The following is a 13,997-nucleotide window of genomic DNA, read 5'->3' as shown; positions in this document are numbered from 1 at the left end:
GTATCTGGATCAAAGGGAAGACCATCAGATCTAGAAAAACCGAACCTTACCCTTGCAAGAGGCTATTTCCAATCAACACATAGTTTTAACTATAATATGGTAAAATGGTACTTCATTTGGTGATGTCTATTTTTTTTTTTTTTTTTGATAGTGCTTCATTTGGTGATGTCTTCTGATTAGTTTTTTCGAACCATTAGACCATAACCATTTCCACCCCTCAACCCCCAGAGAAAAATAGCACAACAGTTCCATATATGGCAAGGTGAATTGATGTACAATGTTTGATCATTTGCCATCAACAGCTGTTTTCATTGGTATCGTCATCATTGTTGCTACTACGAAGTTGTACTCAGTAATGCCAGTAATTGAAGGTAAAAAAAAATCTTTATTTATGAACGAGATGCATATCACATCATCACAGCTAATAAGAACAAATAAGGAGAGAACCCCAACTATGTACATAAGTACTCTCCCCACATCTTCTTGAATTATATGTACAGAAACCTCGAACCATCCTTGATTTCATCAAAGATGGGTGGGTCTTCGAATTTTGGATTTTCGACAAATAGATGATTTCCAAATCCAAAGTCATTAAGATCAGATGTAAGGATTAATATGAGAAGTATAGTCACGAATGCCAGCGCCTTCCCATCCCATCCACTCTTCCCACATGTCCCAATCTGGTTCATTCATTCCTCTCATTGATTCATCATTATTATCATCATATTCCTCATATATCTCCATCTCTGCTCTTGTTTCACCCCTCAAATTACTCATCACAACCTGCACCACAAACAACCCCATCAGAAAAAGAGAGTTTTTCTATGATAAACATAAAAATAATTACATTCCAATTCCAAACAAAGTTTTAAGTAAAAATGACGTGCCAATTTCCAAATAAGTTGGGGGTTGTTTGGTAATGATGAATAAGCAAAAATAATCTCAAGATGAAAATTTAGTGCCGGCTTATTCCTTATTTTTGGTTAATGACCCTGGAATAAGTTACACCCCACGAGATAAGTTATCCCGAGTTTAAATTAGTACCGGAATATCTTATACATACAAGAAAGTGGAATAATAATCCAAAAATAAAATTATAGAAATGACAATCCCAAAATTAATGGTACAAATTACTAATCCTACCATAACTTGTCATCAAACCCATCGACCCCTAAAGAAGACCACTTTTACAAGTTCATTACGCACTAAAGATAGTGACATTATATCAGGTAATTGGCAGAGCTTTCAACTATACTATGTTTGTAAAACCAACAAGTGGAGTGATTGGTACCAAGTAAAGCCTTTGTTTATGCAAAAAGTCATATTCCATTCAAGCTCTACAAGTTAAGGGTCCACCACTTTGATGTGTTCTCAAGAAAAGTTTAGCTCTTTCATATTCTAAGTAATCTCCTCCGACCCTAACGACAAATTTCACACCTGTGTACCAACACGGGTAACACCAAATTTACACCAACCATTACACCATTTTTTATACCAACAAAAAATTTATTTCTTCTCTCTTTTATATTATATTATTATCTTCTATTTAAATTTTATTTTTTATTTCCTTCAAACAAATTCTATCTTATAATTTTTTAAATAATGGTTATATTTCTTTTTATACAATTATAATAATAATAAAATTAACTTATAATTTTATATAAATATAATATATACAAAAATTAATATATCGAAAAAATAGGATATAAAATTAAAATTATAAAGATCTTAATATAAAAATTAATTATTATATACATAATATATGATAAATTAAAAGTCCAAAAATATAAAAAGATGAATAAAATAATAGTAAGTTAAATTTGGCGTTGATGAATAGTGTATATTCACGCACTATAATGCTGCAAGATTTGGTGTTCCAAGATTTGGTGTTCCATTAGAGCAAAAAAATATAATTTTACACCAAATTTAGATTTGGTGCAAAAAATAATGCGAGATGCCCTTATGTTCTCTACTTTAAAATCGGAATAAAAGACACCAGATAATACATTCTACTTGACTTGAATTGGAAATTAACATACAATACTATGCACATATTATCATTAATGCAATCCAAAATCAGAAATAAAATAAATGAATCAACATAAAATCTAAGTAATATGCAAGAAAACTTACATCGTATGCTTCATTGATTTGGTGAAACTGAACGCCACAATTGTTTCCTCTACATACGTCCGGGTGATACTGTAATCCAATTAAATACATCATATTAATTAACATTCTGTTATATAGAATATATAGGATGAAAAAGAAAAAAAAACACCAAAATAGGCAATGACCGGATTAAACTGCAATAACTTCGCAGAAGCAAATTTGCTTCTTTTTCCTTTCAAATTTTCAGATTTAAACTAGAAATCCGATAATCGAGCTTAAACAGTAAACACCATTAAAACAATTAAAGGATATTATTTTCTTTTTCATTGTGAGTTTAAATAAATCATAAAGCAACAATTTAGATGGGAGTATAAAAGGAGAAAGAAATACCTTAAGAGCAAGCTGTCTAAAGGCCTTTCTGACCTCAGATTCAGAGGCACCGGGTTGAATCCTTAACGTCTTGTATGGATCAGCCACGGTAGAGGATACACAAGAAACCCTAAATCCATTTTTGTTATTTTTGGTCTTCTTCTTTGATATGTTCCTCAAACGAAACAAAGATGCAGAGGCTGCACCACAACCCCCAATACCTCCCAACATTCCCATTGCCGTAGCCATTGAAGATTTGAGTGAACAAAAAATAGAGAGCTATACCCAACCAAAAATTTAACTATTAAAATATATGCCCACAATAGGAACTAGCAATCTTTAAATAGATTAAAGAAATATCTAATGTCAATCAATTAACTGCAATAAATCCAAAAGAGGGCTAAAATACAGCGAACCAAAATGGGAATGAGACTATTTAATATCGAATAAATGTTCGTTAAAAACGTCAACAACTTGTGAAAAAGGGCGAATATGAAATGGAGAGGTAGATAGGAGAGGGATTTATAATGGAATGGTTGTGGTAAATAATTCATATAGGGGGTGGGGGAAGATTCTTATCCAGGAACAAAGAGTGGTGATAATGGTGAATATGGAGGTGACGTGTCTGTCTCTTTTTTGGGAGATGACGTGTCGGTTGTGGAGCGGTTTTAGCTTTATTTGAATGGTTTATACGTGAGGAGAGAGAGTAGTGAGGCCCATTGGCCCGTTCTTATCCAGACTTTTGACTCTTTGCATATTCGTCTCTTCTTCTCTTTCGTTACAGTTTGTTTTTCACTCCTTCCTAATTTTCATTCGTTTAAATTGTGTTTATTTGACTGAATAATTCTAAAATTGACGTCCCCAGCTTTTAGTAGAGTTAAAACTGTCTTATTCCCTTATTTCAAATACCGCTCTAATTAATTTATCCTAATTTTTCGTCCTATTTTTGTTAATTGCTTTAAAGGTTGTCAAATTTTAAAAATTAAAGAACTTTTCATATATAATTATATTTTTTTTTGAATTAAATATTGTAAGATATGAGTTAAAAGAGTGAGTCGAAATGGACAGATAATGTTTACTTTATCCCGATTTATTTGGCATTGTTCTTTTGCTCATCTCACGAAAATTGTCATCTTATATTTGGAATTACATTTTTAATTATATTTTAATTGTTCGGTAAATATTGTGCTGAGTATTATGTTATTTAACAGCTTGCTTGGATAGTTGTTAACTATTGTACTATATTGTCTTACCACTTAAAATATAATTTTTTTATAGTTATCATATTGTTAAATTTATTGTTGCATAACGATGAAAAATATCATTTTTTAACGATAAATTTGGTGTGATTCCGTCGTTATTTGATCTTTTTCTCCTATCTTATCTTTTTTATTATTAAATAATTTATTTTATCTTTTGTTCTATTTTTTTATAAATATACTATTTTTTATAATATTATAAATTTATTCTACATATTAATAACGCCTAATATCATAAAATAATACATCTTATCTATATATTATATTTATTAAAATAATATAATACAATGAAAATTAAAAGAGTAGTGCAAGATAAGATCTAGTAGATTCGACCAAAAAAAATGAAGATCAAAATCGAGGGAAAGAGAGCATATGAGGTGGCTCCAAGTCATCACATGTGGCTCAGTGTTAATCCAGTACAGAAGGCGCGTTCGTACACTTCGGGAACTGTGTGAAGATAGGAACCGTCGGCGACTCAGCCGGTAAATGGCTGTCCCTCAAATTCCTTTTTCTGGATAATGTATATCCGTTGGATTGCCGTGGCAAACAGACCGTAACGCGTAGATGAGCTTCATTATTAACACACGTGGCATACATGCAGAGCAAACGTTGATCTTGCATTTTTTAGTATTTTATTTTATGGGCTTTAATTAAGCTGTTTCCGAAATTACTAGCAGCAATCGGCCTTTTTGGTTAAATATATTTTTCTACTTGTATCGTTAGGAAACTATCAGTTATGTTCATTTATAAGAATCTTATAAAAATTAATTAATTTATAAAATATTACTAATATTAGTCAATTAGTAATTTATAGCCAAAAAAAATTAATTTTTTGCTTTTTTTTAAGTAGGTATTATTATAATACATTGGGTACATCTTAAGGAGCTTGTATCTCAATTTTGGAATAATTTGGTGGAGTTTTAAGGTGCTTTGAATTGAAAATTTGAAGTAGAAGATGAACATGAAAAAATGATATGTGTATCACATTGTGTATCATAGTATATCAATTGTGTATCACATGTATATCCATGTATACCTATATGTGAGATACATGCTTGATACATGTGTCGCAAAAGAATTTTTTGAACTTGATTTTAGTTAAGAATTTTGACACTAATTAGTCCAAATCACTTCCAATCTTCCTCAAATTTTGTATATTGACTCATCTATATGTTATCAATGAATTTCAACTATACCCATTGAAAAAGGTCATTTTTTACTTAGATTTTTGAAATATTATATATATATATATTTGTATTTCATCACCTTATTTGCTACCTCATCCATGAAATTTTCTTTCCGTATTGCATCTAATGTTACTAATCACGCTTAAAAATATGAAAAGAGATTTTTGCGTGTGATTCTTGGAGAGAAAAAAACTTATTTATTTGAGTTTTTAATTTTTATATGTGCTTTGCTAGTTTTGGTAAGTCTAAGATTAATGGTTAAAGATTGGTAAGTTGAAACTTATTTGGGACATTTCTATAAGTTTCCCTATATTATTTGGTGTACACATATTACGCCATTCGATTTTTTGAGCACGCTTTCTCTGTACTAATTGTAGTAATTCTCCACATGGAATTGTTCTCGTAAAACACAAGTAATGTCATGGGCAGCTTTCCAGCCATGCACCATGACCTCTTGGACGCGCCCCATGGCGTCCTAACAAGCCTCCCAATGCCTAGTGTCATGGACGACCCGCGTGGTCTTGGCTGTGACAAGCGCGCATATGCCTCTGTCGCCCCATCGATAGCCCTCGCCAGTGCCGAGCCACAAGTAAATGCCAATAGTGCCCCACGCGCAGACAACGCCGCACACGCATATCGTGATGCCAAAGACAAGGTTACTGATAACAGACTTGTTCCTACCTTATAGAAAACTAAGTCATTTTCATTGTAAATATATAATAGTTTTATTTCATGTACTTCCATTATGTTCCTCTAGCTTAGTTAGGTCAAGTCTTGTAACTTTGGTTAACTTTTTCTTAAGTACTATTAGGGGGATCAAGTAATCAAACTTTCTAGTAAGAAAATAATTCTTTGTACTGGTGTCTCTCCCCCTCGACACCGTATTGCTTTTCTGTAATAACTTTCATTAATGCAATTAAGTTTTCACTTTCGATAGACTGGGTGGTGCGACAATGTTCACTAAGATAGACCTGTAGACAAGTTATTGGCAAGTTCGGATTACAGAGGGTGATGAACACAAGACGACCTGTGTGACAAGATATGGATCTTATGACTTTCTGGTTATGCCATTCGGCTTGACTAACACTCCAGCCACATTTTGCACCCTGATGAACCAAGTCTTCCGAAAGTACATTGACGAATTCATGGTGGTCTACTTGGATGACATTGTGGTATATAGCCAAACACTGAAAAAACACCTAGAGCACTTGCGGAAGTTCCTATCTCGATTGTGGGAGTACGAATCATATGTGAAGCTATCTAAGTGCTCCTCTACTCAAAAACAGATTGACTTCCTCGAACATATCATCGAGGAAGGGCGGATCAAGATGTACCTACAGAAGATTCAGGCTATCACAGATCGGCCGCCGCCTAAGGATATCTACACCTTGAGGGCGTTCCTTGGAATATGCAACTTCTATCTGCAATTTGTGAAAAAATACTCCCTCATCGCAGTGCCATTGATATAACTCCTCAAAAAGGTCACGCCTTGGGATTGGGGACCCAAGCGAGCGGAGGCATTCAACGCATTGAAAGCGTCTATGTCTAGTAGCCCCGTCTTGTCCCTCCTTGATTTTGCCAAGTCATTCGAGGTACTAATGGAGGCCTCTGACTATGCCTTTGGCGGAGTATTGCTACAAAAAGGGCATCATGTAGCAAACGAGAGCCGGAAGCTGAAGGATGTAGAGCGCCGCTATACCGCCAATGAGAAATAATTATTGCATGTCGTCCATAGCTTACGCCTTTGGAGGCACTATCTGCTAGGAACCCCGTTCGTAGTCAAGACAAACAACACATCTGTTAGCCATTTCATGACCCAGTCGAAGCTAAATGGTCGATAGACCAGGTGGCAGGAACTCCTGGCGGAATTTCACTTCAACCTGGAGTACCAAAGTAGGAAAACTAATTGTCACACCTCCTTTTTACCTACACCCCGCAAATGGGCGTAAAAGGAGTTTTTTCAATTAAAGGACAATCGAAGTGAGATTTATTATTTAATTCAGAGTCGCCACTTGGGAGATTTATGGTGTCGCAAGTCACCGGTTGAATCCCGAATCGAGGAAAAGATTAACTCTGTATTACAGTCCGCGAACCAGAAATCCAGACAAGGAATTCTGTTAACCCGGGAGAAGGTGTTAGGCATTCCCGAGTTCCGTGGTTCTAGCACGGTCGCTCAACTGTCACATTCGGCTTATTTATCTGACTTTAACAATTATGAGCTTATATGCAAGTTTTAACTCTTTACCGCTTTTATTATTATCATTATTATTTTAACAGAGAATTGCAACGCTGTGAAGACGTATCTCGAACCAGGTCACATCAATGTACCCATGGTTGTCGACACATTTCAACTCCGTGGGGATTTGGATTTGGGTAACATAAATGTGCACCCGAATTTGAGAAGGTAATGTTATTTAAAGTACGCGCCTAAAGAGATTAACGCATGGTTATTTTGGGAAAAAGGCCGTGAAGTTCGCTAAGCGGCCAATCCCGAGTTCTAAGTAATTAATACATACATTTGTGAGGGCCCCACAATCTATGCGTTTTACTAGGTGAGGCTCGTCTTGTTTATTTTAAAAGGACAATCCTAAAGTGACTACATTTTACTATTAAGTGAGATTATGAATTGAACACGAGATTGACACACAGTAATATCAAAACAAACTAACTATTCTTTGATTAATTTAAACTAACATTATTAGATGAATGGGTTATTAGAAGAACCAAATGTAATACCAAGCCATTTTTGAACTCTTTTTACAACTGTCGAAAATACCTCAGTATTTGAAAATTGACGTTAGGCTAACATTATTCAAGTAACCATTTCGTTAGCTTTGAACCTATATGATGATACCTTCAATTCATTTGAATCCAAAAAAAAAACTTGGAAAAACGGTAGCTCACATGGTCTAGATACAATCCATTTAGGTACATTTACACGAACCAGTCTTATTACAGAAAAACTAAACATTATACATATGCAACCCTATGACTCATTAATCAGTCAACTACATATTTAGACAAAGAAAGGAAAACTCTATTCGAGCACAAATCTAAACAGGAGGAATTCAACAGGAACAAAGCCTGGTCAACACTTCATTTCGCTTCAAGCCAAGAGTGTACAAATGTGTACCTGGAAGAAATACAATGGGGAAGAAGAAGAGAGGAAGGTCAGCAGCAGCAGTAGCAAACATCAGTTGCAACAGCAATGCAACAAAAGATAACCAGCAGCGACTCAGGAAACCAGTTAAAATTCCTAGCAATACCAACAACAACACAAACACTCAGTAACTGACCCCAAACCAGCTTGATAGCAACCAAATATCAATCAAAACACAAGCAGAAACACCCCTAGAATTCAGTAATCAAGAAAACTCGAAAATACAACTCCACAGTTAAAGCTGAAGCTCATTTCAGTTTCAATGGGATAACACTAGTTGAACTAGACTAACTCTTAAAACTCTCTTCTAGTTTTTCAGAATGTTCAACCCCTTAAGATTTCCAGAATGTTCTCCTCCCCCCCTTAACTGTGTCCCCCTCCTCCCCTTTATAGCCAAACTTTTTAACCCTTTAGCTCTTAGGAGCATTCCGCTAATTAAGAGAGTGTTTCTGCCCATGATATTCCCTGACAGCCACTACTACATATTTTTCTCTTTTTTAATCCAAGATTATGGGTAACTTAACTTATTTAATCAACTTCCCATGCCATTAAGTCTTGTTCCCCACTATTACTAAATAATTCATTAGTTTATTGATACTTTAGTACCCTACTGTCAGCCATTCAAACTAAAGCATTTTTCAAGTTTTGACACCCCAAATTACCCCTGTGATGCCCTGAACAACTATTCTACCTCAAACCCCTGTGACCACATCAGCTATAACCAATTCTTAAATAAGAAACCTAATCACTGATTAACCTAAACTAATCCTTAATTAATGACTGAAAATAAATGAACTGACTCTAAACCAATAAACACATCAGCTATAACCAATTCAAACTTATCATAATCAGTTAACGAATCAAGCTAGAAACTTAGTTTAGATCAAATATCATCAGAATGAAACCAATGATTCCGGGCAACATATATTGAACTATTAAGTTCAGATTGATTCACACAGATACAGTGAATAAGCTAGCCAATTCTAACCTAAACAAGAACAAATGAACACTGAACGAAACAAACTGAACTCATATGAAAAAACATGGTGAATAACAATGAGAAAGGGAAATTGGAACAATTTAAAATAAATGATACCAACAGGCTTATTTCAACACAAAATTAGAACAGAAAAGAAACAGGAGGGTAAACCTACTGGAATGAACCAAAAATTAAACTATTATCATGTTAATCTAACATTCAATCATAACAGACTAATCGACGACACTTATTCAATCGATTACACAAATTATAACATATAACAATCGACAACAAACGGAAGCAATGATAAAATTGGACCAAATAAAGGGTCTGATGGAGAAAGAAAAGAGTAATTGATAAAATTTGAACTCATCTTAAACAAACAAACAACAAAACATGAAAAACAAACAGAGAAACAGAAGAAATACCTCTGAACTCAGACCTATCTCTCACTCGCTCTGCTCGTAACTCCGACTTGAGCCTTTTGGGGTAAAAATGGACTTTAATCGAGTGTTCTCAACTGAGAACACTCGACTAAAGTCGATTAGAACCCCCAATTTTTCCTCGGACTACCTCTAGGTTTGGTGTTAGGGTTTGTTTGTTCGATTTGGTATTTGAATAGTTTCGATGAGATTCGAACGAAACTGGGGTGTGATTTGGGACTGGGGAGGTCTAGTGGTCAACGGGTGTAAGTTTGGGGGCGATTGGGTAAACTAGGTTTTTTGGTCGGATTTTTCGATCTAAGATTCGAAGAGCTCGGGGATGATTCGAAGAAAGCCGAGTGTGGATTTGTGGAGGGGAGGGTCAGGTGGTCAAGGGGTGTTCTTTTCATGGCCATCGGAGCCGGTGCCGCCGGGTTTACGGCGAAGGGGCGGGGTGGCGGCTCTAGGGTTTGGAGGGGTCGTCTCTGAGAGGTCTTAGAGAGACGATGGGGCGAGGGGGGGTTTGGTTTAGGGGGAGGGGTAGAATTTAGGAATATATACCATGTGGGGAATTTAATCCCGACCGTTAGATCAATTAAGATCAACGGCTAGGATCAAAGAGATTAATCAATACGGCGTCGTTTGGTTTAAGTAGGGGGTCGGTTTGAACCGGGTAATGGGTCGGGCCAGGGAATGGGTAAGGGAGACGGCTTTTGAGCCGTTGGATCATGCAGGATCAACGGCTGTGATTGATTGCCGTTGAAACGACGTCGTTCGAACGTCTGTGAGATTTGGACCGGTCTGGGCATCTGTTTGGGCCTGATTTTGACTTTAAAAAGTCGGCCCAGTTCCGAATTTATTCTTTATTCTTCATTTCTTCCTTTTCTTTTATTTTCCTTTTTAATTCCTATTTTACAAACAAAATCCTAGATTAAATCAAAACCAAAATTAGCTAAAAAATACTAATTGACTCTTAATAATAAGTAAAATCTAAAATCAAACACTAATTAAAACACAATCACATAATCGGACATTAAATGCTAAAAACGCAAAAAATACACATTTTTGTGATTTTCATTGATTCCTGATTGTAAAATTAAATCCTAAATACACATGCAACACCTATTTTTGTATCTTTCTTAATTAAAGTAGAAATAAACACGCACGGACAAAAATACAAATAAATCACAAACAATAAAAAACTATTTTATTTTGAATTTTTGGGAGTAGTTCTCGTAGGGCAAAAATCACGTGCTCACAGCTGCCCCTCTTTGTTCGGAAACACGAAGAGTTTTCGTGCAAAGATAAAGTGAGCGTATACGAGCGATTTTTGCCCGTTCGGCTACTCCGTGTGAAACAGTTTTGAAAGATTTGACCGAATCTCTGCTTCAAAGGTTTCCTACATATCCCTGGCTAAAGGGGAATCAGGTCAATGTAGTTCAGAAAGTTTCGGTAGCTGGGACTACCATGAAGCTGTAATTTTGCTGTTACTTTTGCTGCATGCTGTTACTACTGCTTTCCGACCTCCTTATTACACCGTGCTAAAAGAAGACAAGAAGCTAGACTAAACTATGGATTACAACATCTTATCTATCTTCAAACTTGCTCTTGTAACCTTCCTTCTGATTTCTGCAGCGGAATTTCTGCTGGGGATATTTTGTTTTAACCCTCCGCTTTACTGACTCTTGACTTGAAATTGAGTGTAGTCCTCTGTGCTACAGGCGGGCTCCTGACTCAAACTTGAAATTTATTCCTCTGTTCTACAAGCAGGCTCCTGACTTCGTTTTGAAATGTACTCCTCTGTTCTACAGGAGGGCTCCTGACTCCAACTTGACTTTAAAAGATAATACGGCCTCCATTCTCCAGGCGGGCTCCTGACTTCAATAACAATTTAAAGATAATGCATCCTCCATTCTCCAGGCGGACTCCTGACTTCAACAACAACTATTTCTCCAGAATATAACACTTTCATTCTCCAGGCGGGCTCCTGACCTCAACAATTTCTTAAAAACATAACACTTCCATTCTCCAGGCGGGCTCCTGACTTCAACAACTTCCTAAAAATATAACACCTCTATTCTCCAGGCGGGCTCCTGACTTCGACTACAACTCAAAAAATATAACACCTCCATTTTTCAGGCGGGCTCCTGACTTCGACTACAACTCAAAAATATAACACCTCAATTCTCCAGGCGGGTTCCTGACCTCAACAATTTCTTAAAAACATAACACCTGCATTCTCCAGGCGGGCTCCTGACTTCAACAACTTCTTAAAAATATAACACCTCCATTCTCCAGGCGGGCTCCTGACTTCAACAACTTCCTAAAAATATAACACCTCTATTCTCCAGGCGGGCTCCTGACTTCGACTACAACTCAAAAAATATAACACCTCCATTTTTCAGGCGGGCTCCTGACTTCGACTACAACTCAAAAATATAACACCTCAATTCTCCAGGCGGGTTCCTGACCTCAACAATTTCTTAAAAACATAACACCTCCATTCTCCAGGCGGGCTCCTGACTTCAACAACTTCTTAAAAATATAACACCTCCATTCTCCAGGCGGGCTCCTGACTTCAACAACTTCCTAAAAATATAACACCTCTATTCTCCAGGAGGGCTCCTGACTTCTACTACAACTCAAAATATAACACCTCCATTTTTCTGGCGGGCTCCTGACTTCGACTACAACTCAAAAATATAACACCTCCATTCTCCAGGCGGGTTCCTGACCTCAACAATTTCTTAAAAACATAACACCTCCATTCTCCAGACGGGCTCCTGACTTCAACAACTTCTTAAAAATATAACACTTCTATTCTCCAGGTGGGCTCCTGACTTCGACTACAACTTAAAAAATATAACACCTCCATTTCCAGGTGGGCTCCTGACTTCGACTACAACTCAAAAATATAACACCTTCATTCTCCAGGCGGGTTCCTGACTTCAACTTCAACTTGAAATGACAACAACCTCCATTCTCCAGGCGGGCTCCTGACTTCAACTTCAACTTGAAATGACAACAACCTCCATTCTCCAGGCGAGCTCCTGACTTCAGCTACAACTCAAAATGTAATACCTCCATTCTCCAGGCGGGCTCCTGACTTCACTACTTCCCAAAATATAATACCTCCATTCTCCAGGCGGGCTCCTGACTTCAACTACTTCTTAAAAATATAGCACCTCCATTCTCTAGGCGGGCTCCTGCCTTCAATGACTTCTAAGAAATGCGTTTTATTGCTGTTGCTCCTTCCTGCCTCCTGAACCATTTTCCTTCTAACTTGAAATTATCTTCTTTCAGAACTGCTTCCCTCAAAACTGGTGTTTCATTCTTCTGAAAACTGCTGGGGGTAACACCAATGTTTTATTCAAAAATATGTTATTTTCCTCCTTCAAAGACTACTTCCCTTAAAGCTGGTGCTTTCCTTCCACTGGAACTACTTCCCTTAAGACTTGTGTTATCTTCCTTCCGAAATTGCTTCCTTTAAAACTTGTTTGGACTTCTTCCGAAAACTGCTGGGGATACTATTTTTTCCCAAACTTGTGTTATCTTGCTTCTTCCCCAAGTGGGTATCGGACTTCCAGAAAATTTTCAAAATGAAAGAAAATTTTCTGCCCCAGTTTGACAATCTTTCTTGTATCATGATGTCTTTTCATCATCTATAACATTTCCTGTCCCTGCTTGAAATCAAAGAATTTTTTTAGTTAGTTTAAAACATGGTGAATGGTTTTGCCACTCCTGCTGGGGATGGTTTTCTCTTTCTCCTTTCCCAGCTTTGTGTTCCATTACATTACCAAAGCTTGCTGGGGATGAGATTATTTGTTGGGGATGATATTCCTGCTGGCGATCATATTCCTGTTGGGGATGGTTTTCCCCTCTTCTTTCCCTGCTCCGTGTTGTCCGACCCTCTTGGAACTTGGTCGATAATCTGCCAGGGATGCTCTTGTTTCTTGACGATTCTTTATTCACCAATTGTTGCTTCCCAATTTTCTCCATACTCTCCCCGAAATCCTAGACCAATCCATCATTTGGTCTTGCAACGAACGCCTTTCTCGTTCCATTGCATTATCTTTGGCCCGTCCTATCCACATTGTGTTTTTGCACCATCTTGGCAATTTGTAATAAGCTTTGAAAATCCTTTTCAAAAACAAACTGTTGGGGAGATAAAGTCTTAAAAAAAAATAAAAAATGATGAATTCAAGAAAATAAGAGAAGAATAGTTTTCTGAAAAATGTTGGGGAAAAGAACTTATCTGAATGGTACAACCAATCCCAATGATCACGTCGTGCATTTTGGATTAACCAACCAGTCTATTTATATCAATCAATCTTTCTGATGGCCTTACTTTGTTGGGGTTATGTAAGCGCCCAATTCTTTTGTCGACTCAACATCTTTGCACTGTTTGATGCCTCGACGGACCCTTTCCGTCAATCTTATCTTGTTTGCCTCTTTTGACCCCTTGTCTCCTCATAGTGCCCTTCCAGGGGTTTTCACTAATAAGACTCT

General features: G+C 36.8%; 1 protein-coding gene across 1 annotated transcript; it reads right to left on the bottom strand.

Annotated features, from left to right (window-relative positions):
- Positions 1-365: 365 nt before the first annotated feature.
- Positions 366-3,007, bottom strand: LOC104220485 (chaperone protein dnaJ 8, chloroplastic-like). Its single transcript, XM_009771363.2, has 3 exons — positions 2,503-3,007; positions 2,134-2,202; positions 366-783 (listed from the first exon to the last, which is right to left on the bottom strand). The coding sequence occupies exons 1-3, from the start codon at positions 2,728-2,730 to the stop codon at positions 598-600; spliced, it is 483 nt and encodes a 160-aa protein (XP_009769665.1). The 5' UTR covers positions 2,731-3,007; the 3' UTR covers positions 366-597.
- Positions 3,008-13,997: the final 10,990 nt, after the last annotated feature.

This window comes from Nicotiana sylvestris, chromosome 3 (assembly GCF_000393655.2).
Source record: "Nicotiana sylvestris chromosome 3, ASM39365v2, whole genome shotgun sequence".
NCBI lineage: Eukaryota > Viridiplantae > Streptophyta > Magnoliopsida > Solanales > Solanaceae > Nicotiana > Nicotiana sylvestris.
Note: the sequence above shows the minus strand (reverse complement) of the source record. Positions and strands in the feature narration are given on the sequence as shown.

Excerpts from the sequence above, each read along its gene's own strand:
- LOC104220485 (XM_009771363.2), bottom strand. The coding sequence starts at position 2,730 with ATGGCTACGGCAATGGGAATGTTGGGAGGTATTGGGGGTTGTGGTGCA. Across the intron at positions 2,203-2,502 it reads TTAGACAGCTTGCTCTTAAG|TATCACCCGGACGTATGTAG; the intron begins GTATTTCTTTCT and ends ATTGGATTACAG. Across the intron at positions 784-2,133 it reads AAATCAATGAAGCATACGAT|GTTGTGATGAGTAATTTGAG; the intron begins GTAAGTTTTCTT and ends TTTGTGGTGCAG.